The sequence below is a fragment of the Vidua macroura genome, chromosome 3, assembly GCF_024509145.1.
Source record: "Vidua macroura isolate BioBank_ID:100142 chromosome 3, ASM2450914v1, whole genome shotgun sequence".
Classification (NCBI taxonomy): domain Eukaryota; kingdom Metazoa; phylum Chordata; class Aves; order Passeriformes; family Viduidae; genus Vidua; species Vidua macroura.
Window position 1 is genome coordinate 29,642,818 of NC_071573.1, and position 25,025 is coordinate 29,667,842.

At 35.7% G+C, this 25,025-nt stretch overlaps 1 protein-coding gene across 1 annotated transcript in view; it reads right to left on the minus strand.

The window, feature by feature from the left end:
• Positions 1 to 25,025, minus strand: part of LRPPRC (leucine rich pentatricopeptide repeat containing) — an 85,675-nt gene that overhangs the window by 12,127 nt on the left and 48,523 nt on the right. The window contains exons 25-31 of the mRNA XM_053973208.1: positions 24,785 to 24,891; positions 13,420 to 13,488; positions 13,082 to 13,172; positions 10,624 to 10,766; positions 10,433 to 10,511; positions 6,449 to 6,572; positions 2,790 to 2,878 (exon numbers count right to left, since the gene is read on the minus strand). Coding sequence (XP_053829183.1) covers positions 2,790 to 2,878; positions 6,449 to 6,572; positions 10,433 to 10,511; positions 10,624 to 10,766; positions 13,082 to 13,172; positions 13,420 to 13,488; positions 24,785 to 24,891 — 702 coding nt within the window. The remainder of the gene's footprint in view (positions 1 to 2,789; positions 2,879 to 6,448; positions 6,573 to 10,432; positions 10,512 to 10,623; positions 10,767 to 13,081; positions 13,173 to 13,419; positions 13,489 to 24,784; positions 24,892 to 25,025) is intronic.

Here is a 25,025-nt window from a genome sequence, read left to right on the forward strand (position 1 = left end):
GATTTCTCTTTTTAAGTGTGCATGAAAGCTTTGTTTCCCAAAATTTAATTTTTAAATAGAACTATGGAAGACTAATACAAGTCTCCTTGCAAGAACAAAAACTGAGAACTCAACCTCAGAAACTCCTAAGATTACAGCAATTACATATGTTAAAAACACACAAGGTCAATCTCCTGTCCGTCTGCCACAAATTCCCCAAACCCACAGCTGATGAAGTCACCCTCGTTTCTCCAAGCAGAATTCTTGTCAATGTACGTTACCCATGAGCAAACACACACAGAAAGACATGCCCCTCTGGTAAAAATCTCTTAGTCCTTACGAGCATAGGCAGGATTAATCACAGATGATAATTATAATACCACGGGATAACACTTCTAGCATAATATACACCCACATGAACTCCACAGCATTGCCATTCCAATTCAATATGCAGGTAATGCAGAAACCAAGCGTTACCCTTTACATAAGAGGAAGCAAAAAACATCCTCTATGCTTAGCCTTCCTTCACAGGAAGATTTTTTCTGCCCCACATTCTTTTTAGGGAAAAAAGGAGCAATACATGGCGGGGGCAAGATTCACAACATTTAAAAAGCAATCTCAGAACACATGCCAAGTTCAAATTCTCTCCTAACTAGGTGTGGGTCTCCCTCCAGCACAGAGTACAACCAGCCTTCTCAAGAACAAGGACAGAGAAAGATTTGAAAGCTGCATATGTGCAGAACTACTGCAAGAAGTTAGGTACTAGTAGCATAGTGGGTAATTCTGCAGGTAACTATATGCTTGTGAAAATCAACCATGCATCTTTCAAAGTGCTATCCTGTAATCTTTGCAAATTTCCTACCTCAAGTTCTGATTCTGTTTAAACAACCTGGTTTTTACCAAGTTCTTGCTAGAAGATATCAGAGCTACTGCACTTAGGGGCCTCCATAAAACTTTTTAACTGTACCACATTACACAGCAAAGAATGTTGATGAACTAAATGAGGTATGCAAGTGGTAAAGTAAGCAGGTTTTACACAAGTGAAAGCCATCACAGGATGTAGGTCAAATGGAGCTCAGCAACAAAAGACTACAAAAACACCATGCCCAAAGATGTTTTGGGTAATCTATGAGCCTTAGAAAATCACCAGTATGGCTGAAATACTTAGTAGCCTGCATTTTCAAGGCTTCACTTAGACAATGACAAGCAGTATCTCTCAAATTAAAATAGAAACAAGGATTAAGTGTGACTATTCAATAAAACTGTCAGATAAAGTTTTTTCGATGCACAAGATAAAAGAAAATATAATTTTGCAAAGTAATGTTATTCCACAGACTTGAGAAATTTGCATTGTGCAATAAGTAAGATTTTTAGAGTACAGCAAAGAAGAGAGTTAATGTGACAGAGAACTAAGTATGCTGGCTACAAAAACCCCATATAGTCAGTGCAATAGACTGGCAGGATATAGAAACCTCACTGATGTTCTGAAGAAGGGAAGAATTTTGGTGTGCAACATTCAGGAAGAACTGGTCAAATTCATGGCATATTAGAGAAGAAAACAGAAGATTTATTAGAATAAAATCAGACAGGAAAGTCAGGTGAAGGCCTTGAAAGCTGCAAAAAAAGATCTGCAAAGAGCAAAAGGAGCAATGGCATTCATCACAAATACTTCAGTGGATGACACCTGCCAATGACATGAAACTGGAGGCTGAATGAGGAAGAAGACTGGTTTATCAGCCACAGGAAACAAAGAGTACAAGTGAGAAGATGTGTCTAAATGCTCATCTTGACTATTTTAACGTAGCTGATGTTACATGGGTATGGGTTATTAGCACAGCTATGCATGATGGAATGAAATTAAATGTAATGATGGCACAATCAAAAATGGATTTTTTGGTAGGCCTTATAAACTCAACTCAAATAATACACTAAATTTGTACATAGTTGCTTTAATGCCTAAAGGTACTGACAAAAATATGTACCAGCACTGTACTTCGACTTGCATGGAGATAAAAGACATTGGCCTGCATGTACAAATCCCTGCATGCAGAGTTTTCCTCTCTCACAAGAGTTCTACAGCCCAACTAAATAAGCAGGACATAACACTGTGGAGCTGATCTCTATGCTGCAAAGTAGCCAATGCTGAGAACTAAAATGTTCTAAATGGTAAACTTTATGCACTATCTTGTTGGGTACCCTTAGGTACTTTTCAGCCACCATTTTCTTCACTATCATCATTGTTACATTAAAAAGAAAACCAGAGTATTTTGTTACTGTTGGTATTGAGAACTATTAAAAAGTATTTGATTAAGTTTTTAAATCAATATTATAATCATTTAGTTCACAATCATGCACATTTAACAGTCAATTTAACTCATCTGGTATCTCACACAACCAACACAATATGCAAGAAACAACTGCTGGGAATTGTTTCAGATGCTCTAAAGTATGTTAATTTCCAAAGCAAAATGACTTGTGCTGTGAATTTTAACGCACTTGAAAGCCTGTACTTTCTCTCGTTCTGGAGCACAAATTTTGCATGTCTGAAGAGCTGTGATTCATCTTAAGAAAACCCATCTTGTGTTAAATGGAATGGAAACTGGACTAAGTGGTCAAATGACAAGTACATTCATATTCAAGCTGTATTATAAATGCATGTACAGTAATTTACGTCTCTCAGCTACCACAAAAGGCTCTTGATAAGCAGGTAATTTGCTAAATGGACTCCTTTATCCAAGTATTCGAAGGGCGTTACAAGAAAAATCTGCAGAGGCATTAATGTGACGTAAAGGTCAAGCATTGTGACATACCTTTCAAATAATCCCGCCTAACTTGCGATATGATGAGGAGGCTGCTGGCAGCACTGTTCAGTGTGAAGCCCTTGATGTGGGTCTCAGCACTAAAAGAAGCAGACATTTAGAAAGGAATTACTGACATGCTTCTGATACGATAATAAATGGTTGAGCACCAAGGTGAAATTATAAAAACTACTGTTCGTATGTTAAAAATATTGCTGCAAAATATCGACCTGGAGACAGCTTTTGTGTTATCCTGTCAATGGTTATAGAAGGATAATTTTTTTTTGCATTCTGACAGATGACAAAGTTGGAAGTGAGCAACAAAAGAAACAAAGTACAAGATTTTTTTTAAACAATCGGTTCAGATTCTTGAATGCTGACATATTAGATGACTAAAATAACTGCATGCCCTGCATTGTTCTGTTGTATCCTAAGCTGGATACTTTTTCTTCTTTTTTCAATAGTCACCATAATTATAAAATATAAAACTATTCTTTCAGCAATAAAAATGAAACATTTATTTTCAGCACTGTATATTTTAAACATAAACTAAAGCATATTATGAACTAACACCATATCATTTGTTTGATTAATTTTCAAATTTCTGTCATCTAGATGTATACAGGTTTTAAAGCGAACATCCTACACTTGCTGCCTTAGCCACATTAAAATTTTATTTCGCTTATCAATTCCTCGTCTCCTGTAATACAAAACTTCATGTAAGTACAGCAAAGACAGCCTTTACTTTAGTAACCCTGCTAAAGCTTTTCTAACACTCTGGAAATTAGTCAAGAGAGACTAACCGGCAATCACATTGGCCTTATACTACAGAATGTTCCTGCTCCTAAATGACATAGAGTCAAGCCCCATTTTTAATATATAAGGATAACTTTACAAATGTTCATTTCTAGATTACAAAATCTCTACAGAGCAAAGGGGGGCATTACCATTTACCATATCAGCAATCAAGATAAACCTCACTGATCATCTTGTGGCAAACAACTGAGCAGCCTACCTACTTGAACTTAGGGGCTGAGCGGATTGGGAGGTAAGCAGGGTCATTGCTAAATTGTTCTCCTCAATCCCAAGAAAATCCTTCACATTGCACACAATATGACTATCCTCTCAGTCACTTTCAGCCTCCCCGGCTCACAAATGCAGTCACTGGACTCAGGATTTTCTTCCTCTCCCAACCAATCCCCTTAATCCCTGCCTAAGCACCCACTGCTCAGTTCTGCCTTTTTTTTCCCCTTTGTCCCATCTGTCAAAGCCCTTAAGTCAACAATTCATGCATGAGACTGTAAATTACATATAACAAAGGATTTACTTTCTCCAATCTTCCAATCTTCAGTGTGATTAAATAGATGTTAGCTACTATTACAGAACTAATCCATCATTCCAATACTCCTAAATTTCTATTTAAAACTTCTTGGACTAAATGCAGTAAATATCCCTCTAAACAGTTGTAGAATGTGAAAGCAACTACACTTGGGTTGACCAACAGATCAGTAATGTTTTGGGATGTCTGGTGTTTGCTTCTTTCAAAGGCAGGGTAGGAGTGCTATTTACTTCTCCCACATCACTTTCTCATGGAAGTTTTTCAGTTCAGGTTGAAGTTATTGGGTGTTTTTAAATTATAAAAAAAGTAGTTATTTTGTTGCCTGAGCTAATGTGCACAGTAAGACTATCTACATATTATTTACCTTTCAAATTTGGCTTCAAACAGTAAAATGAGTAATATGTATCTAAATGAAGGTAGCTTTCCTGTATTTTATGAAAATATTAGGAGCTGCACAAGTTCCAGGCCACCACACATTTAGGCTTTGTAGGAGATAATCTTTTTAGTACGAGGCTGGAAAAATTCTGAAGCATCCAGAAAAGCTTTTAAAAATGCTTGATATAAGCATTATTTTGTTACTAGGAAAAAAGCCACACAGATATGCAATGAACACGACCAATATGAAGCATTTTCTGTCTTGATGCAACAGTAAGCTGTCAGAAGCTTCTCAGATTGTCATTATTTGGCATTTCTATGCTACGAGATGGAGTAGGAGAGTTGTGAAAAGCACAAGGCTTATGATCATCGTTGGCTTTGACCAGTAACCAAGAAGAAAACATTTTATAAAATCCTATTACTTTACTCCTAAACATCTCAAACTTTAAAGGCTTAACACATCTCCGATCTTTTCAGCATTTCAAATTATTTTTTCCCTGAATTTTGAATTTACATACTACAACACTTATCTAAAGTGACAATTCTGAATCCTTGAAATACTAGGAACAAACCACCACTTCTTTCTTCTCTTCCAATCTGCAAATTATTGCTGGTATTATACACTACTTTGTGCATCTTCCTTACAAGTGTGTTTGAGCTGTAGAGCAGGGAAGCAGTGGATCCATGTACAAATCGTCAGTATTGAAACACTGTGTTTCAAGCTTCTTTCCTGAAGAACCTTCCAATACATCTTTAGATAATTGAGTATTTTCTCTGAAACAAACTACCTAAATTTTATCAACGTTCCTTGTATTCCCTGAAACATCTCCCCTCCATCTTCTACTTGCAAAGATTTATCAGTTATTTGCATTACAGGGAGATCAATTTGATAAACTGATTTAGTTTTCCCTTAATATAAGCCATATATCCTGCAGGTACAAACATTACTTATCATAAAGCCCAGTTGCTGAGAGCTATTTGAAAAACGAGTATTTGTTCTTCTGAAAGCAGAACTCCAACACTTTTTCAATGCAAGACATTTCTCCAGTCCAAACACTTCTAAAGGAAACAGTAAAATAAATCAATCTCATCTTACACTAGACTGTTCCTAGACATCAGAAACTAAGTTGGCTCTAAAATGTGTTAGGTTTTTACAGTACTCTATGAATTAGGTAATTCACCTACAAGCACTTTCAAATCCACTGTATTCATTCAGTGAGCACACCTGATGACAACTACCAGTCTTGTTTTAGTTGACTACATTGAAAGACTTAAAACCCTTAAACTTAACTTCTTGTTCTTCTGAAATCTACATTGACAAGTCACAACACTTTAAAGCCTATAACCTGACCAGAACACGTTGCAGGCAATAATGAAAGCAAGTGCCATATCATACAACTCACTAAAGGTTAATTTGATTCCTTTCCTTCTAATAATTCATGACAGCAGGTTGGATTTATTTCAGAAGTGTAAGAGTTGGATCTAAGGTTTATGGTCATCTCTAGCCATTGGCATCACAGTCAAACATACCATTTTGCATTTGGCAGGCAGCCAGCTGCCAGGGAGCGTGGGCAGGGTAATACAGCAGCAGGGACAGGCATTCAGGGGAAGGCTCACAGGCAGCTAAGTGAAGGAATCTTGTCTGTTTGGATATTGCTCTAAAGAGGAAAAGGCAGACTGCCAGAAGAGTGGACTTTCAACTCTGATGCCAAGTACATTTGTTCAGATTGTTATTTGAAATGAGTTATTAGCAATACACATTGTCACTCTAGTACCTTTTTAAAAATGTGGCATATCACCCTATGAAACACTGGTGTACTTCTTACCACAGCTCCCAATCACTAGTCATGACCTGTTTTCACATAAAAAGATAAGGACTCACCTGAAAATGATCCAGAAATTATTTAACCCCTCTCTCAGAGCCAATAAAAGTCCCCCAAACAAAGAAAAGCCTTACATGCGTTTCACGTCAAGGGCTTCATCAAGACAATTCTGTGTTAACAATGCTTTTATAAGGATCTCACAGGAACGATAATGAGACTCATCCTTCTTCTGCATTCTCCTAAAAATATTGTAGGCCTCTAAAAAAGAGCAAGAAAGCCAAAAGGAAATGTCAAACTGCAAGAACATTGATCACAGAAAGATGTCACCTATTCACTGAAAAAGGTCTGTCCTAAATCTATGTAGCCTTTTGCTTACATCTTTAAGCCCAGAGCTGCGGATCACAGCTTGCTAAAAACTGCCTGTATACAAATAATCAACACACACTTCTACAGGAGAAAAAGTTTGCTACTGCTCTTCCTTTATATGTGGCTGTTGCTTCAATAGCTGGTTAGAAGGGGAAGACTCAGGATTTTTAAAGCAACACCTAATTCTGGGGTATACAGTTACAGTGTCTGGTGCATGATCACAACAGCATTTAACAAATAATATAGGAGGCGATTCCAATATGGGGAGATCAAATTATTTGGCTACAACAAGATTTATACAGAACATACAATTTACAAATATACAGATATTTAGCAAGTAAACTACACTGCATTTGTTTGACTGATTAACAGTTTTATTTCATGCATTCACAATAACTGTCAGTGTATGAAAAGATGTTACCAAAAAGGGGGAAAAATGATAAGCACAGTTTTCAGTCATTTATTTTTCTGAAACAAGATTATGCAGCTATAAACATGCAGCTAGGACTGCCATCCATGCTGTAACATATGTTAGAAAGCTGTGTTAAGAACCACAAATGATCTTTTACATCTAAACAGTGATTGCACATTTCTTTTAATGACTCATTAAATAATCCCTTTGCTAGTTCAAATCACAGCCACAGTAATCTTTAAAACTTATCAGAAATAGTTGGACTATCACCACAAATTTCACAGCTAAGCATTAAGCTTTTTTCTTTTACTTTGAAAGTAAAGATGAAGATAACTCATTTGAATCTTAATGTCATAAGAAGCATTACACCAATTGCACTTAGTACAGTGTGTTAAGGAATTTTAATCAAAACTGTTGATATGCCTTTCAGTTTGCATCTTAAACTTCTTCAACCAAAAGGTATACACAAAAACCCCCTGAAACGTAGGCACAGAAATGGCTACGCATAAAATTTATTATTTACATCACACAGACCCCTATATCAAGTTAATAAATAGAATTACCACAGCCATTCATAATCTACTTTGTATGCTTGGAAGTTTGTTATATATATATATGAACAGAGACAAAGGGTCTTAGTAAAAATTAAATTAACTTCTGTGCATTTCAGTTTCATGCATACAAGAGAGTCTGACATTACAAGAGTGACTGCACTGTCAACCAAAAGAGCAATGAAACAACAATAGGACCACATAAGAAAGGTCCTGAAATCCTCCACCACTTTTACTTAGAGGTCTGAAGTTAGTTTGGCCTGCAGCAATGTGATGAACTCTCTTGCCTGCTCAGATGCTGATCACCAGCATTCAGTGTTCAAGTTTATATTCAGTGAGAAGACATTTTTCTTTCCACCGCTCTGAAATCTGATGTACTAGCAACCACATTCAACAAGAACAATAGCCCTCTGACCCTTCTAGTATAACCTGCTAGAAATGCAACTAATGACTTATAAAAATGTAGCTGACTAGTAATAGGTTTTTCTGCTCATAAATGTCTGTTTGAATTCTATTTTTTCTAAATCCAAAAATTCCTTATGTTTAGAGACTCCTACAAAAGCTCTGCTGTCTTCAGACTGAACTAAGATTTCACCCTGTGTTTAAATATTACTTTCATCAGCTGGGTACAGAAATGGACCTGGCTACTAGTCAGGCATATGTTACCATCAATTATCACAGTCCATAACATATAAGATCTCCTTCTACAAGGAAATAGATTTAATTTTTTTTTTTTTTTTGTAATAACTACTTCAATGAAGAAATAAAAATATTTCTATAAATTTTCTTATGTATGTCAGTCCTATGATCATCCTACTCAGATTTTTTTCTTAACTTCATTTTGCATCTCTGCAAAAAGCATGCTTGAAGCATACCTAGATCAATGTTGAATTGAGACATACCCCTGATCAGGTATTACCAGCTTATTACTTCTTCAGATGGCATCTAAAACTATTAAAATATATTAGCATTCAAAAGAGAAATTTCTTGGTTTCAAAATCATATTGTGTTATACCAGCTATTGCAAGTAGAAAGATTTGTTAGAAAAGTGACAACTTGCCAAGAAAGCCTCAGTTCTCAAGACAGTCAAATCTGTTTCAGCAATTGTGACTGTTTGGGATATGTGTTACATGATCCCCTAGAGTCTAGTTCTCACACTGAGGAATCAAGACAAAGATGAAAATATGACTTTGCATAAATCAAGCACTTTGGAGAACAGATTATCAAAACGTGTCAGACTTGGAAAGTTCATTGAATAGTTACATAACTAGATTGAGTTAATCTTTTTCCCATCAAAAAGCTGCCCCATTACATTCACACCAAAATTACATGATACTGTTATATAAAAAGAAGTAACTACTTAGTTTTTTTAGGGTTTTTTTAAGGCCAAGAGAACAGTTTTCCAAGAAGACAAATTGTTTTACAGCATAGTTGGGACATTTTTTCCCCTTCATTCCCATTAGCTCTAGACCACCTTCTCTCAAATATTGCACCTTTAAATAAAAGAATATGCAGAAGTGATTTATTGCTACGTTCAACATCTGAAGTCATCACACAAGTGTTATTTTATATTTTTGTCTTAAACTGATCTCCCTGAGAAATCTAAGGCAATTATTTAGTTTCTTCCTGCTCTTCACTTGATCATTTATGATTTAATTATGATACCAAAGGCACAGGGCACTTTCCTAGTGAAAATGTCATGAAGTACATTCCCTTGATTTCATCTGATTTTCAATGAAAACATTTCTTCATTTCTCATCTTCTTACCCAACAGTTACCAGCATGAAGAATTTCCTGAAAACAGGATGTATGCCATAATACACATTCTTAATTTCAAACACGTAACACGGTAATGCACTCCCAGTATGCAGAATGTCCAGACTCAACTTTGGACTCCTAATCTAAATAAACTGAATATTTAGGCTGAGTAACTCTAGATGGTGATTTCACTAACAATGTAAGTTAAATGTCTGAATGACTGATACATTCTTTTTTTTTAAAAACTCAGAGCTTAAAAATCTGTGTCCAACCCATAAAATATACTGATTACACTTAGAGAAGAAAATTACTAGGTGTCTTGCATTTATAAATCTTTCTCATTCAGCAAAATTAATTTTTAAACCTACTGAATTCTATTTTCTATACTGCTTTCAAGTGAGGTACCTAGTTATTTACTACAGTACAAATGAAGAAAATATCTATTTCCAGAATATTGAAATGCTCTGCACCCTGGAAAACACTAGAAATTAACTAACTGGGACCAAGGCTCTTCTTAGTGGTGCAGAGCAATAGGGCAAGAGGCAATGGGCAGAAACTGATGCACAGGAGATTCCACCTAAGCATGATTTGTGCTGGTGACTGAACACTGGAAGAGATTGCCCAGAGAGGTTGTGGAGTCTCATCACTAAAGATATTCAAGGATCCTGTTCCATGTGCTCAAGGATGAGACTGCCTGAGCAAAAATGCTGGACCAGATGATCCACCCTTCCAAGCTGACACATTCCGGGATTCTGTGATTTCCTCCCCACTAGTAAAGCTGTTTCTTCTTCTGTCACCCTGCTTTGGGATGAGATGGATAGGAATGGATTTCCAATGATTAATCACAGACTAAATCAAAGGAATGGCACTGAAATACACTCTGCTCTTCCATATACGAAAGCAAACGTCCATGCAGAAATTAATTCTGTTTTTAGCAGAGACTGGGAAGTTTGCACAGAAGAGTTCTGCAGTTAATTGAAACCTTAAAATTAACATGGCAGGGGAAAAACCCACAGCGGACTCCAGTTTACCTTTTGCTTCATTTTTCTTGCAAAGCATCTGTATTTTCTGTTCTTCCCCAGAAGTAGCACTTCTATTTTCAGGCCTATCCTTTAAAAGAAACAAACATTTAAATTACTGCAATGATATCTGTTAATGTTTTTTTAATAAGAACAAATATATTCGTAAGTGTTGTTAACTAGGAAAGTTAAACTCCACTTACCTTGGGTACCTCAAATGGAACAACCTGACCGTTTTTCTCAAATATATTGGCAAGTAAATTTAGTGTCTTCTCACGAGGAACAATATTTTCTTCTTGAATTTTAGTCCAAATACCTTCAGCCTTTCCCCAGTCCTTGTTGCTCTCTGAAACAAGATTTAAAACTTCAGATAAAAGCACATTTAGAATATACATCCGTATCTAAGGTGAATCAAAATGATGTCTTTGAAAAATAATTCATCAATTAATCAGGTACTTCTGCTTCATACAATCATGAATTTGAAGTTTTAAACTATTTTAATACATAGAGAATACCAGGAAAAAACCCCAAGGATTATAGGAATTTTCAGATAAATGAGAAATCAGCTCAAAAGCAGTGCAGAAGTGATCATCCCAGTTCATCAGTTCTATTGTTCTAGACTGTTAATTGAAATTTATATATGCATCACTGTACATAACTGCAAATAAACAGAAATCTGGACTTCATGAAAGAAAACAGTTCACTCCCATTTAAATACCTACAGCATGTGCTTTTCTGTTGCCATTGCATTTTCTAGCTTTGCAGTCACCAATTGTGAAGTGTTTATGACCACCGATTTACACCCTGGTAAAAATGAGCTCTCTAAAGCAGAAATATCCTTCTCAATAAACTGCCTTGGCATTTCATTCAAATCAGGTTTTGCTCTCCTACTATACATGCAGATCTTGTAAATTCTTCACTGACTCTTCAAGAGTCAGTATCTCCTCACAAGAGCACAGCAAAGGGCGGAAGGTGACATTTGAAAGCTACGGCAATGGTGTTTTGGAGAATGATCAAATCCTGGATCAGGTTGTTCAGAAAGGCTTTTTGATCTCCACTGTTGGAGGCACCCAAACTTTCACTAAACAAGGCTTTGATGTGATCTGACCTTGGAGCTATCCCACCTCCAGGAAACAGCCTAGGCTTAGACTCCTGAGGTTTTCCCCAGTATAAATTATTCTGTGATAACCAAATGCCTTGTTTGCAACATTTTTGATTATTGCTTGAACTAGATGGTAGGTTCTTTTTTTCTATGCTTAAAATATATCTGAAGTTATGGCTTTGGTACACAATGACAGTCCTACTGTAGTTGTGCATGGGGCAGTTTTGATAGGTAATCTAAAATAGTTGAAAGCAGGATTATGCATGGTTTTTGTCTTTCATGGTGACAGAAACCCACAAATGTTTTCCACTTCTTTGAAGAGATGAAATTGGTTCTGTCTTCTGAAAGAAGACTGAGAATTTTGCATGACAGAATTTGATGAATTGTATCTTCTTAGATTCTCTTCCTAGCAGGCACACTGTCAGACTTAGTCATTGCCAGAGGTGAACAGAATGAGTGGAGAAATAGGAAGGCTCTTCCCCTGTTGAGACAAGATTGATTTTCAGGCCTACTTGATTTTTGCTGGTGAACCAGTATGTGTAAAGCCAGAATTAGGTAACGCTACAGTTTTCTCTGAAGCTTTCCAAGGCTTCAGGAAATGAAAAGCAGCAAAATTCTGATGGGGTCTCTGGTCATATTTTTTTGGGGCAAATACTCATGTCTTCACCTGCTATAGCTAAGTGCAGTAGGGAAGAGGCCTGCATCAAAAATATACATGGAGAACACCTAAAATGATTTCAAATTCAAAAGCAAGTTTTCCAGATATAGCAAACACCAGTAATGGCTCAACAATATATAGATATATGTACATACATTACTTAAGTACACAGAAATCCTTGCAATGCTCTATGTCCCAATTTACTGTTTAGTGCTCCATACACAATAGTGCTCCGTATCCAATCTTAACACAATGTATTTTTTCAGTACTTTAAAATAAATCTCCAAAAATTTTAATCCTTTATAATACAGTATAATATACTGAATAACCAAACCAACATAGACGGAAAAACACAGAAGAGAAGAATGAAAACCTCATAGATATATCCGACACTAAGTCTGTAGCACAGAAATGAAGTTTCAGTTTTCAAGACTGTCTCATGGCTGTACATGACGCAGAAGTTAGGTTGTGGCTGGTGAAAAATAAGTAAACTAAAAAAATATATGCACCTTGCAGAACTAGATCCAATTACAAGGGACCCCTGATTTCTGTTAGTTATGAAGATAATAGATGAGCAGACTTTCTTCTCTAAGCACATTGAAAGCCAAAACAGAATTAACTTTCAAATTATAACACCAGACAACAGCATGGATTGGAAAACTTTTACTACATAAGTCTATATATTACATCCATCCATACACACATACTATACTAAGTGTTCAGGTCTGCAGATGAAAAAAAAAAACAAACCCCTGACCTCTCCTCCCCCCACAAGATGCCTCAGAAATGGTAGCCAGACTAATTGTGTATCAAGATACAGCTTCTCTCCAGGGTTATGTCTCACCTCCAACCACAAAGGAAAACAGATCACAAACATGGATAAGATCTCAAGCTTACTTACCACACAGTTGGAGCAGGTGGTAGTACATCTCATCTCTATCACATTCAAACAGATTTCGAGTTGATTCTACCAACTGCTCCAAAGTTTCCATCTTCAAAAAGAAGGAAGAACACAATTATACCTCAGACAAAATATTATTTTTCTATAGATGTGTACATACGTGCTGTGTGCATTCAGCTAAAATAGTATTTCTGTTTAAGTATACACCAGCATTAAGTTCACCTCACCAGCCTGTCACATGTCCTTTCACAAACATAAAAATCAAGCGAGAAAATACTTCAAAACTATTTTATTGGAATAAAATGACAGTTCCATAGAACACATCATACAAGTCATACCTGTTTATTTAATATACACTTTTTTGCAAACCACTGCAATCTTCCAGAGTGTGCTCTCAAGCCAGGAGTCTGTAAAATATTTCCACAAGAAATACATTACTGCACATAGAACATTCTAAGGGAAAATAAACATAATACAGGTATTCATAATGAAAGTTCATAGCTGTTGTTTGTTTTTTGAAATCTAAATGCAACTCCAAGCTCACAAATAATCATGTTAAGTTGTATTTTTGAGACATAAGGATTGCAGTCATCTTATTCAAGACAGTCTCCTTTTTGGTTGTACACTGCTGAGAGAGTTCATTTAAAATACACTTTAGATGAACTGAAACGTAAAATAACTTCTATTATCACATTAATAGGGTATTATTGCTGCTACCTATAGTAATCCTTTGTATTACTCCTGGTAAAAAATTACACCAATTTTTCCAAACTGTCTTCACAATGAAATACTTGTTTTCAGCACTGCTGCAACTTAGCAGCTAGAGAGCCATGTTTCTGAAGTGCACCATCACCATTTGGTGATGCCAATATACTTACTATACAGATGTCAGGTGTAGTAACTGCAGGGCAATTCCTATTCCAGAACAGAAGGCTCAATATTTACTCTTAAAGCTAATACATTTAAGGCTTGCACTTATGTGTGTGCACATAGAGGAACTGATGTGTAATTGTCAGCATGCCACAGTTCTTTGTGTTACTGACTTTTCCAGGTTGTGAGCCTTTGCTTACTCATTCCTTTGTTGTTTCAAGCAGACTGCAGCTATATGGTAGCTACACATGCTCAAAGAAAAGGTTTCAATCCTTGAAACTCTGACTAGTGTAGAAAACCACATTGTGCCTTCCCAGCACCATATGCCATAACCAAAACAGCAGTTCTTCAACTTAAGTAAATTCTTAAATAAAGACAGGAAAAGTCAAATTTTTTGAAGAGACTTGTCACACATTCTACCTACTCATGTCCAACATATCTAAAAAAGGTTACAGCAAAATGTGTGCAAAGCATCCATCATTTTTAGCTCTTGGCCTTCCCTTCCAGAGATACTTGGATTTCCTGGCTTTATACTATCTTGTCTTAGCACAAATATAATTTAGAGAGTGTACTCTGTTTTTTATTTCAAGTGTCCAGATTCACATTAATATAGCTTAAAGTAATTCCATGGAAATGTCTGTTCACCCCTACAGAGAAACATGTGTTTTGACTCTCGAAGGCTTTTAGATTTTAATATTGTATGAAATCTCTACATTTTAAATGTGAAGTGTAACTTTAAAAATTTGAATGCCAGTTTGCACAAAAGAGGCAGTTTGAACAAAGTGCTGTGAGAAATACTAAGTTTCAGTTGCAAAACAGTAGAAACAATTACTATTGGAAATGTGAATTTACCTTTTCTTTTTTAAACACAGATAATTTCCTTCTTCCCTATTCTCCAAGTGCAGAATTACTACCCTTGCATCTTTCTGAAATAATTCAGCATACACCAGAGAACCAGCATGTAAAATTTCAGTGAAAACTTTAAAATTTTGCTAAATATATAGCAAACAGTGTTCTGCAGAGTAAATGTTGGGCCATATAATCCTACCAATTACCCAACCATTCTATGAAGTAAACATAAGGGTTTGCTAAAACAGGATACCTATCCCACAGCTCATCAACATGGAGCATCTCTGGGTGTGTAGCTGTACTGTCAGAATAGGCTAGCCCAGAAGGTTACAGAAAAATTGTGTCTTCCCACATATTCAAAGTGGTATATATAAACACAGCTTTCCAGGTACGTGCTTTTTTTCCAATTAGTTGTTCGTTTGGGTTTTTTCCTCTCCTCACAGTTACTTATAGGTACCTGTTCAGTGCTTTTTTTAAAATCTACCAAGCAGTTTCACATAAAATATGCCAAAAACTAAGTCAAGAATTAACATCTTACACAACAGGCTCTTGAAAATGAAAAAGAAAGAACTATGTTGCTTGCATTTGCAGCTAATCCTCTTTAGAACATGGTAAAATTCAAATGCTGAATTCACTTACAACTTCCAATATCACTGCTGATCCGAATGCCAATGAACTCAACAGCTCGAAAGCTACAAACTTTTTATAGTAAATCCTTTCCTGTTCAGAAATGATTGATGTGTCTGTCACTACAAGGACAGCTGAGTTATACAACAGATATCCTTGTATTTCATTTTGAAATTGAGAAGTGTTTTCACATACTGCAGGTCTCAATCATCAAAAGAACATCTAGGTCAGATTAACTAAATCTCCAGGGCTTGCCTGATAGTCCATATTTGTAGCTTATCCTTTACAATCTTAGGGAATTTTAAACACTGCATTTAGCAGCAGGCAGTGTTTCTACAATACAGCAGACTAAAAAAAAGAATAACAGAAAGCAAGGAATAAAGAAAAATTAAGTAAAAAACTATAATTACTCTTCCAAATTCCCATTTACAATTTTGATCATGCTTGTTTCAATGGACTAAGTAATAAAAAAAACCTATATCGAGTCTTAGTGGTTTATTTGTTTTGTTGGGGATTTTTTTGTTTCAGAGACTCATGCAATTCATCCAGCATATAAACCAAACACAGATTTCTCTTCTACATTCTTTTGAAATATAAGACAGTTGTACTGTACCAAATCAAATCTTGTTATCCTCTCTGTAACAGTAACTACAGAAGAACATAAAATGTCAGAAAACACAGCAATACTTCCCCTTTAGTGCTCTTCCACTCTTCAACTACCTGAAGTTCAGTGGATCACACTGGTTCTAGTAAGTTATTTCTCTTCCATGAGTTCATCTAGTTGCCCCTAAAGCCCCTTAAGATTTATCACATTCAGAAGATCTTTTGGCAATGGGTTGCCTCCACCACCTTCTGCAGAGAACAACCAAAGTACTACCACTTTTAATTATTTTCAGCATAACTTCTACTAGCTTGAATTTTGTATTAGAAAACAATATACAATTGCTTTTTGTTTATTATCTTAATTTCATACTAGCCTAATGATCAGTATATACAATAATTCTCTGATTCTTCTCTAGGCTAAGCAGAATTCAGCGACTTCATCGTATCTCCTATAGAAATCAGTCCAGAGTTTTGATCAAAACTTACACGTGATGTGATTCTTGGGGGGACCTACACAGGGCCAGGAGTGGCACTCAATGATGCTGATGGGCCCCTTCCAACTCAGCATATTCTGTGATTCTATATCAATTACATTTATTCTACACTTATACCCACACCAATTTACTCACTGATTCTACACCTTCACACACAATAAGGAACACTAACCAGAAAGGGATAAATATGCTGCATCTCTGGAATAACTCTTGTCAAACAGCACTCAAAAATCATGCAACAGTCCTAACACACTGAAAGCATTTGATTTGTTCTCCTCCTTCTGAGAACCAGTCACTTCAGGTGATTGAAGGGGTCTAATCAGCAGATTTTCTGTACTAACAGTTTTATTTGAGCTAATTTCTACCTATTACGGCTGTAAGACAACAGATTGTCTGGAAAAATACTGACCTGTCAGAGAGGAATCTATTAGATGTTTTTACAGATTTTAAAATAATGATAGAAATACTCAAATTCTGTTTACATTAGTATTCTGTAACTGCTACAGCCAACAGAGCCATACTGGTTTTTTACCTTCAAAAAAGCTTTTCTAACAAAAAAGTTTAAAAAATTAAAGGCATATGAAAATATTTACTTACTCCTCTCCTACTTGCCTAAACCAAACCTTTTCTTTTTAAACATAAAACTTACAGAGAAAAACCACAAAAGACAACATACAGACCAGAAGCCGAGCCCTATTCAAAAAGATGACTTTCAGCAAACTAAGAGTTGAGAACTGCCCCAAAATACTGCCACTTTTGCTGGCTTAGGTTGCGTAACTGTTTAAAAACCAGCAGCAGCATTTTTCATTTGGCATATATGTGACATGAGATGGAGAGCTTTTGTTTTAACCTTGCAACACTGCACGTTCACAAATGACTACTGCGCCTGTTTGGCAAAATAATTCTTACATATAGCAGTCACTCTAGCCTTTCATAACTGCACTGTGAATAACACATCAATTCTAACGATTCAAGTTTAACCCCAACCACCTTACCTAGTTTACATTTACTTCAAAATTTCTGCATTTTGTTTGCAAAAAGTTAAATCTTTTCCTAGGGAAACAGTTCTACTATAATTGCTAATCAAACATATTGGAAAGAAACAGCCAAATTTTATAAAATCCACCCATGTTGCACTTCCCATTGGTATTCTTTGGAAGAATAGATCCATTCATTCCTCTCTTTGCAGATCAAAAAGCCAGTAATAGTAAGAGACAGCTAATGCTGCTAAAGGAAGAAGAACATTTCATGAAGAGTTACATCAGCAGCAATAACAGACTTATGCTACCAGTACCAGAACCAGTTACTGAGATTTAGATGCCAAAGCAATGTCTTGCAGGAAAATGCATTACTTCTCCAAGCAGACAGGCTTGGGCAGACAGCTATAAGAACTGATGTGTGTCATTCCTAACAGATCTCTCCAACATAAGCACCACAGAAAACAGAACATTTGATGGGAAGTTCTTAATTTAAAGGTAGATTTTTCCCTGATTCCACAAAAATGTCTATGAACATCTCATGAATTCCATACAGCTTTAATGAATTTTTGCATGGCAGGTTATTCGAACAAAGCTGTTTACAACATAAACATTGGATGTTTTCCTTGAATCTTTCCCTAAGTTAAAACTTGTAGCACAAGTCCTCACTTCTACTAAGCAGCAGGTGCACTTCTTAATCAGAAAGTTAGAAGAACATATATAGAATTTCTGTACCTTCTGTAGCCATCCTAGTTTAGTTACTGAATGAGATAGTTAAAACTATTTTACACTATTATTTTTTCTTCTCCTGCTAAACACTCATTTACTTTAAGATAACAATGCATTAGTTTTTTAAAAATACCAATTAACATATTTACATTATTTTTAAAAATAATCTTATATCTTCAGTTCATATGTATGCAGGTATACCACTTTTCTGTATCTCCCATTATAGTCATCATAGCAAGCCTAAGTGAAGTATCATTGTTGAATATACAGGGAAAAAAACCCCTATTTTTATTATTGGCTCTGAACTTTTATGCAATAGTCCAGAAGCTCACAAAATATCCAGCTTTAGAAACTGAGTGACCTAAAAATAATCTGTGCATCAAAAAGCATCTTTCTTGTTGCAATCTTATCAACTGTCCAATAAAACATATTGGTGCTCTCCTAGCTCAGCTTTTATTTAAGTCATTGTACTACCAGCAAGACATTACAGCTATGCCTGTTTATGGCTGGCAATGGAAGCAATACTTTTTCTACATGTTAATTTTCCACTTTGAAAGAAGTTTAGATCTCAATGATTTCAAAAATGATTTCTTTGGTGATGGCACAGAAAGATACCCTCACTCACTTTACTCTTTCTAAACAAAAGACGACCTTGCAAACTCTCTAAAAAAATAACTAATTTCTTTTCTTCTTTATGAGCAATTTTGTCCAGAAATAAATATGACTAAACAAAATACAACTCCTGTACAATACAGAATTCTTAAAAAGAAACTCATCTAAAATATGTGGACTCTCATTCAACTTTTTGGGCAAGGGATAACTGTATGTAAGCTTGAAAATAATTATATCTGTACCTTCAATATATCTACTTTTCATGTTTGACAATGAGGGCAGGTACTCTAGTGCAGTACTGGAATATCAAAACTTACAAGCTGCTCCACTGCAAGTCATGCCTTCAAAGCCTACTCAGCCAAAGTGTATTTGATATTTCATTTGCAGTACCAGATATTTAATAAAAGACAAACGGACACTTGTCTACACATCTATCCTCACTAACTATTCTCCTGAGACTGATAAGAATTCAAGCTAATGCTCTCCTTTCTGCCTATTCTACAACCACACAAGGTAGCAACCAGTCGACTTCTACTTGTAAAAAGCAGCAGTAGCTCACAGTAAGAAAATACAAAGCTTACAGTCTCCACTGGGAAAGTCTGTATTGTTGGTTTGTGGCTTTTTTCTTCCAAATACATATGTATTTGCTTCAAAGCTTCTGTCAGTTTCACAGTTCACTGACTTTACCAATGCAAGTATCTGTTGAGTAAATACTCATGATTTTACTTATTTCACTTGAAAGAGGAATATACACTGCTTTATATTAGGCAAACATTGAGAAGAATGTCAGGCAACTTCATTATTTTCCAAAAAATACTAAAATAAAAGTAGAATAGAGTTCTACAAGACATTCCTCAAGACAACTGAAACTGATGTACATTTAAACTTTTAACTTTAAACTGATGTACATTTAAACATTTTTATAATGTAGAATATTTCTACATTATTATATATATTACATTATTATAAATATTCTACATTTTACAATATAGAATATTATATTCAATATTCTACTATTGAAATATTCTACATTTACCAGTAAGTTTTCCAAGATAAATTATGTGGTGAAATATTACAAAAAAAATTAGCAGACATTCCCAATAATAACCACATATATGACACAAAAACTCTGCTTAAAACAAAGTCCCCAGCAAGAAGTCCTCTATTCTAGACTCAGAGCAAAGATTTGCTCTTGGCCTTGTAATGTGGTTTTACAGTGTACGATGAATGAAAAAAAAGTATTATAAACTTCTTCCTTCTAACACAAAGTCCCTGGAGCTAAGAAAAGATGCGCAGATCTTGCCATAATCCCACATTCTGAACACATTACCGTCTTCCTTTTGGGAAGGAATTTTTTCAGTAGTCATCTCCTTTACCAAATTTACTTATTTGAAATATATCCCTTCCCTGTAAGAAAGGAATACTTAAGAACTTCTAAATAATGTGCACTGAATTAGTAAGCACCCCTTTTTAAATTAACCTACATACATTGATGCATGGAAACAAAATCCAAGTTCACTAATAACTTACTGCATCAGAGTCCATTTTCAGAAGCAGAAGTAATGATTTTATTGGACTAATAGGACTCAATAGCAATAATTAGAAAAATTAATCTTTTCTTGTAATTATAGGGCTTGCACGCTTAAAAGCACTTTCCCCTCCATCTCAGTTGTATACAGTTACTCTAATAAAAGCTATTACACCCCCTACAAACTATTCCTAAATCTCAGATCACCATTATCTAATACAACCCTGTTCACAAACATTTAAATTTTGTTTTAATCACCTCCACTCTTTTCTCAACAGGACCAAAATTAAGTCTTTGTAAATAAATTCAGACACTAGATATAACCATCACTAAATTACAGATAACTGATGCATCCCCCTCACTCCCCCAACCCTGCTGTCACAAATCAAGAAAGCATCTTCTCCTGGTAGTTCATCTCCAGCATAAAATCAGCAGGACGCGATTTTAGGATGCAGACTCTTAAAAAAAACAATCTGGATGAAAGAAGGTTGTAATCTCTCAATATCATGTAGAAATATTCTCATTGTTTTTATGGCAGATTAAATCCAATGGCAACTGGTATCTTGAGGTCTGCTGACAATGAATGCTATAATTCTTTGCTTAAATCAATTTACCTCTTAAATTAACTTGACATCTGTTGATAGATATATTCCTGTACACTGAACTCACTCAAACCAGTTCTTTATTCAGGTCCCAGATTGCAGCAGCAAAAGCCTTTTCTTACATTTCTTCACAATGGAAAACATTTCATTAAGCTATTTCACAAACATTTGTTCCTCAATCCTTCACACTAATGTCTCCAGATATATGGGACATGGTATGATAAATTTAATTATTAAATATAAACAACATATGTAGTATGAGAGTAGATGAAGATAGTGTCCCACTTGACTAAAATTTAGTTAAAAGAATTCTGAAGCCATGCAGTGTCCATGGCCATTTTCAAGGAAGGCTCCTCTAGTGGAAACAAGATACACAGGCTGAACTTCTACCGAAAAGCTCTGCCACACAGTTCTGAGATGTTTCCCTGTATTCCAATTTTCTTTGCCTTCATTTCCAGCAAAACCTAAACCAAAGCAGGAATGAGAGCGTTTACTCTTTCATTGAAGGAGCAAATGAACAGCTGTTATTTTAACAGCCCACGTGATTTGATCTAGAAAGATGTCAAGAATCATCCGTCAAACAACACGAAGACAGTGGAACACTGCTACCAACTCCTACTTCCTATCAGAGGAATCCGTAAGCTCCCAATGAAAAATGCAAGTGACCTGATACATTTCTGAACAGGGTGCTTGTTTTGGTTTATTCAGGTAAGTATTTTGCTGTGCAATGAAACTTCATTTAAGGTGCAATGATTTTATTGATACAGTGCAGAAATGGTTTAACATCAGTTTAATACCTTGCCTACTCAGTCACAGGAATGAAGTGTCCACTTCTGCTCCATGAAAACATGGTTCAGACTTTCAGTAAGCAGATTTATAGAAAGGCTTTGCTTGACCCTCTGCTGCAGAACTGTTACAGTACTAAAAGAGATACAAATCTTTTCAGAAAAAGCCAAGAGTGGACATGGGCTGCATTACACACTGATTCAGTGGGTATTTAAATAGCTGCATTTAGCATGAGTAAATGAAGGAAAAAGAGTGAGTCTAGAACTACCCAATCATCATGAATGCAAAACAGCTGCAAGTTATGAGATTCTGGTGAAAAATTCAGAGATGAACAAAAAATTAAATCCAACAAAAATGGCAAACATCAACTATATTTTAACTACTGTAAGTAGTGAAATCTTTAAACCTCCATGCAGCATGAAAACCAACAGAGTAACAGGTGAATAGAGGAATAAATAAATTCCTCCAAGGTGGTGTAACATTCCCTTTTTTACTCTACTCTTCTGGATGACCTTCCCATTACTAGAGATCTTAAGCACCTGCTTAATGAAGTGGCAATCAACAGCTGAGTAAACAAAAGGGACTTTTAACTGTCCAGTACAGGCAACAGGTCAGAAGTTGAGAGATCTGGTGGACTAGGCTCTAAAACACTCTTTTCCCATTTGTATACCAGACTTAGAAGAACATTAAGGCCAAACAATTATTTTAGATTCTCTCCACATAATTATGTAAGACCTCTCTCCAGAAGGAGATCCAATTAAATATTTTTGAAATAAGACAACATTTCAGAGGACAGGTCAGTATTTTTTAGAAAGTACTTTTCCCCTAATCCTATTTATTGAAAATTCATGTCCCTTTCTTTTAGCCTACATTAGTTTTAATGTAGTTTAGTTTAGTTTAGTTAAAGGCAAAACATACTGACCTAATTTCCTTCCTTTTTTCTTTATGAAAAACAAATTTCAAGGACAAAAGGCAATTAAGCTGCCTTTCTAAGTAAGGGAAAAAATCCTAAGTATCCAGAGCTAGATTTGATGACATAGAAGTCATGCTGTGCCCATGCAAGGGAAAGCAAGCTAGTATGTGCCCTTGTGGTAAGGGCCAAGAAGAGAGATGTGACAACTTTGTTTTGACATGATCATCTTTGAAGGACTCAAGACAAAAGCTAACTTAGCAGTTGAGGTGTATTTAAGAAGACTAAATCATGTCTTGATGTACCCATTGGTAGAACGTTTTTTCAGTGTAAAGCAAAACAGCAACTACCAGCACAACTTTGGGGGGCTCAGGAATCTCCAGGCACAGCTAGAATAAAATAGACTAACACTTGACAGAGCAGTCAAGGCTACCTTACCTGTAGCTATTGCCTCTGAGAACAAGATTTTCAAGGGCTTAACAAGGCAGTTTAAGGATACTGCAAACTGTTACCTTATCACAAGAGCCCCGTGATGCCTCAGGAACAGCATCTCCCCCACAGCCTTCTCAAAGACAACTTCCCTTCCAGTCAGCATCACCTCAGAAGAGACTCCCATTACCAAACTACCGCATGCTTCAGTCTAGCCATTCTAACATGGGTCAGACAAGGCAGGAGAACTTCCATTTCATCTCCAGATATTTGGTGTTCAGATTTATTTGCCTAAACATTTGTGGTTATTTGTGGTGACTCATGATCAATCACCAAATACTAAATACCTGCAGAGATAATCTGGCACGTTTTAAGAAAACGACAAGAGTTTCAGTGCCCCGACAATTCGATAACTTGCTTATTATCCTATTCACAATTGCAGAGCTCCAGACACCAATAGAAATTCCGAGAAATTAAATGCCAATATCAAAGAAAGAGCTGCTAAATCACATGATGTAACAGTTTTGCTCATTTAGCTTTAATTTTACTTCCAAATCTCAGATTTCATACTTTCACCTCCTATATGCTTTAATCACTGTAGAAAGAATGCAACTCCTCGGTGTCATCTGCTGACAGACACTGATAATTCTGTTCTTCTGTATTATCAGATTTGAGCTCCAAAACACCCTCTCAGAACAAAAATACCAATGTTTGAACACTGTGTTTAGCAATATCCACACACCCCACAGCAGGACAGTATTCACCACAGACAAACAAACAGATCTTCAGTTAAGATTTTTTAAATGCAAGAATTCCATTAGACAATTCAGGCAGGGATAGCTGGTATTTCAGATATTCTAAGGGAAACTAGGAGAAAAAGCATTTTTTGTCCCAGGAAGGAAAAAAAAAAACAAACCAAAAATTAGGTTACAGTTTAGTATGTGCATAACACAAAAATGTGCAGGACAAACTATTACTTTTTCTGCAAGACGCTCCCATACATTAAGTGAAAAACTTATGCAGCATTTTAAAAGCATACAACTGTGTTAAGAAGAAAAAATAATCACAATCTGGGCAGACTCTGCAGCTGCCCCTTTGACTTATCAATTTCAGTAAGCACAATTTCAATCAAGTCTAGATAAAATATACTAATCCTAAATAGACCAAGTTTGTCACCTACCACTTCCTATAAGCTGCTTACTATCCTGAAAAGGGGAGAGAGAGAAGAAATGCTAAATTAAATGCCAAACAGTAGCAGACAGCGCTTGTTTGGCTGATTAACTTGTAGACAAGCATTACAAATAAATCTGAGCATGGTCTGCAGCAAATTAAATTCCAGTGCTTTTAAGAACAAAGAATTCCTTCGGAAAGAGGATTAGCAACTTTACACCCAGGAATGCCAGTTTAATTTAATTGTTCCACAATCCAATATTTAATATGCAAATATCATTTTGATATATAAGAGCAAATTTGAAAAAGTAAGGAAACAATTTCAATGTACAAGACGACTGTCTCTCTTCTGAACTGTAATTATACAAAATAAAGCTGGCCCAGGGTTTTTTATTACTGGGATTGCATTCTATTAATGTGAATCAGAACATGACTAATTAAAGGTTAAAAACTTTAAATGTTTCTAATTAAGAGTCTAAACAGCTGCATGATTAGAGTACTATAGTTAAAATCCCACCTCAATGACCTTCTTGGCCTCTTTGTATTTTCCTGTTTGCAAGAAGGCGAAGAAGAGATCGTAAAGAGCCATCATGTCACCATATTCTCTGCTTATAAAATCTGAAACTAAAGACAGAATAAAACTCATTAATTTACTCAATATATTGAAGCATTTCAATATTTATGACAGGCATTCCTATCACCAATATTTTCCAAGCCTTATAAAAGATAAGCTATAGGGGGATAATTTTGAAACAAAC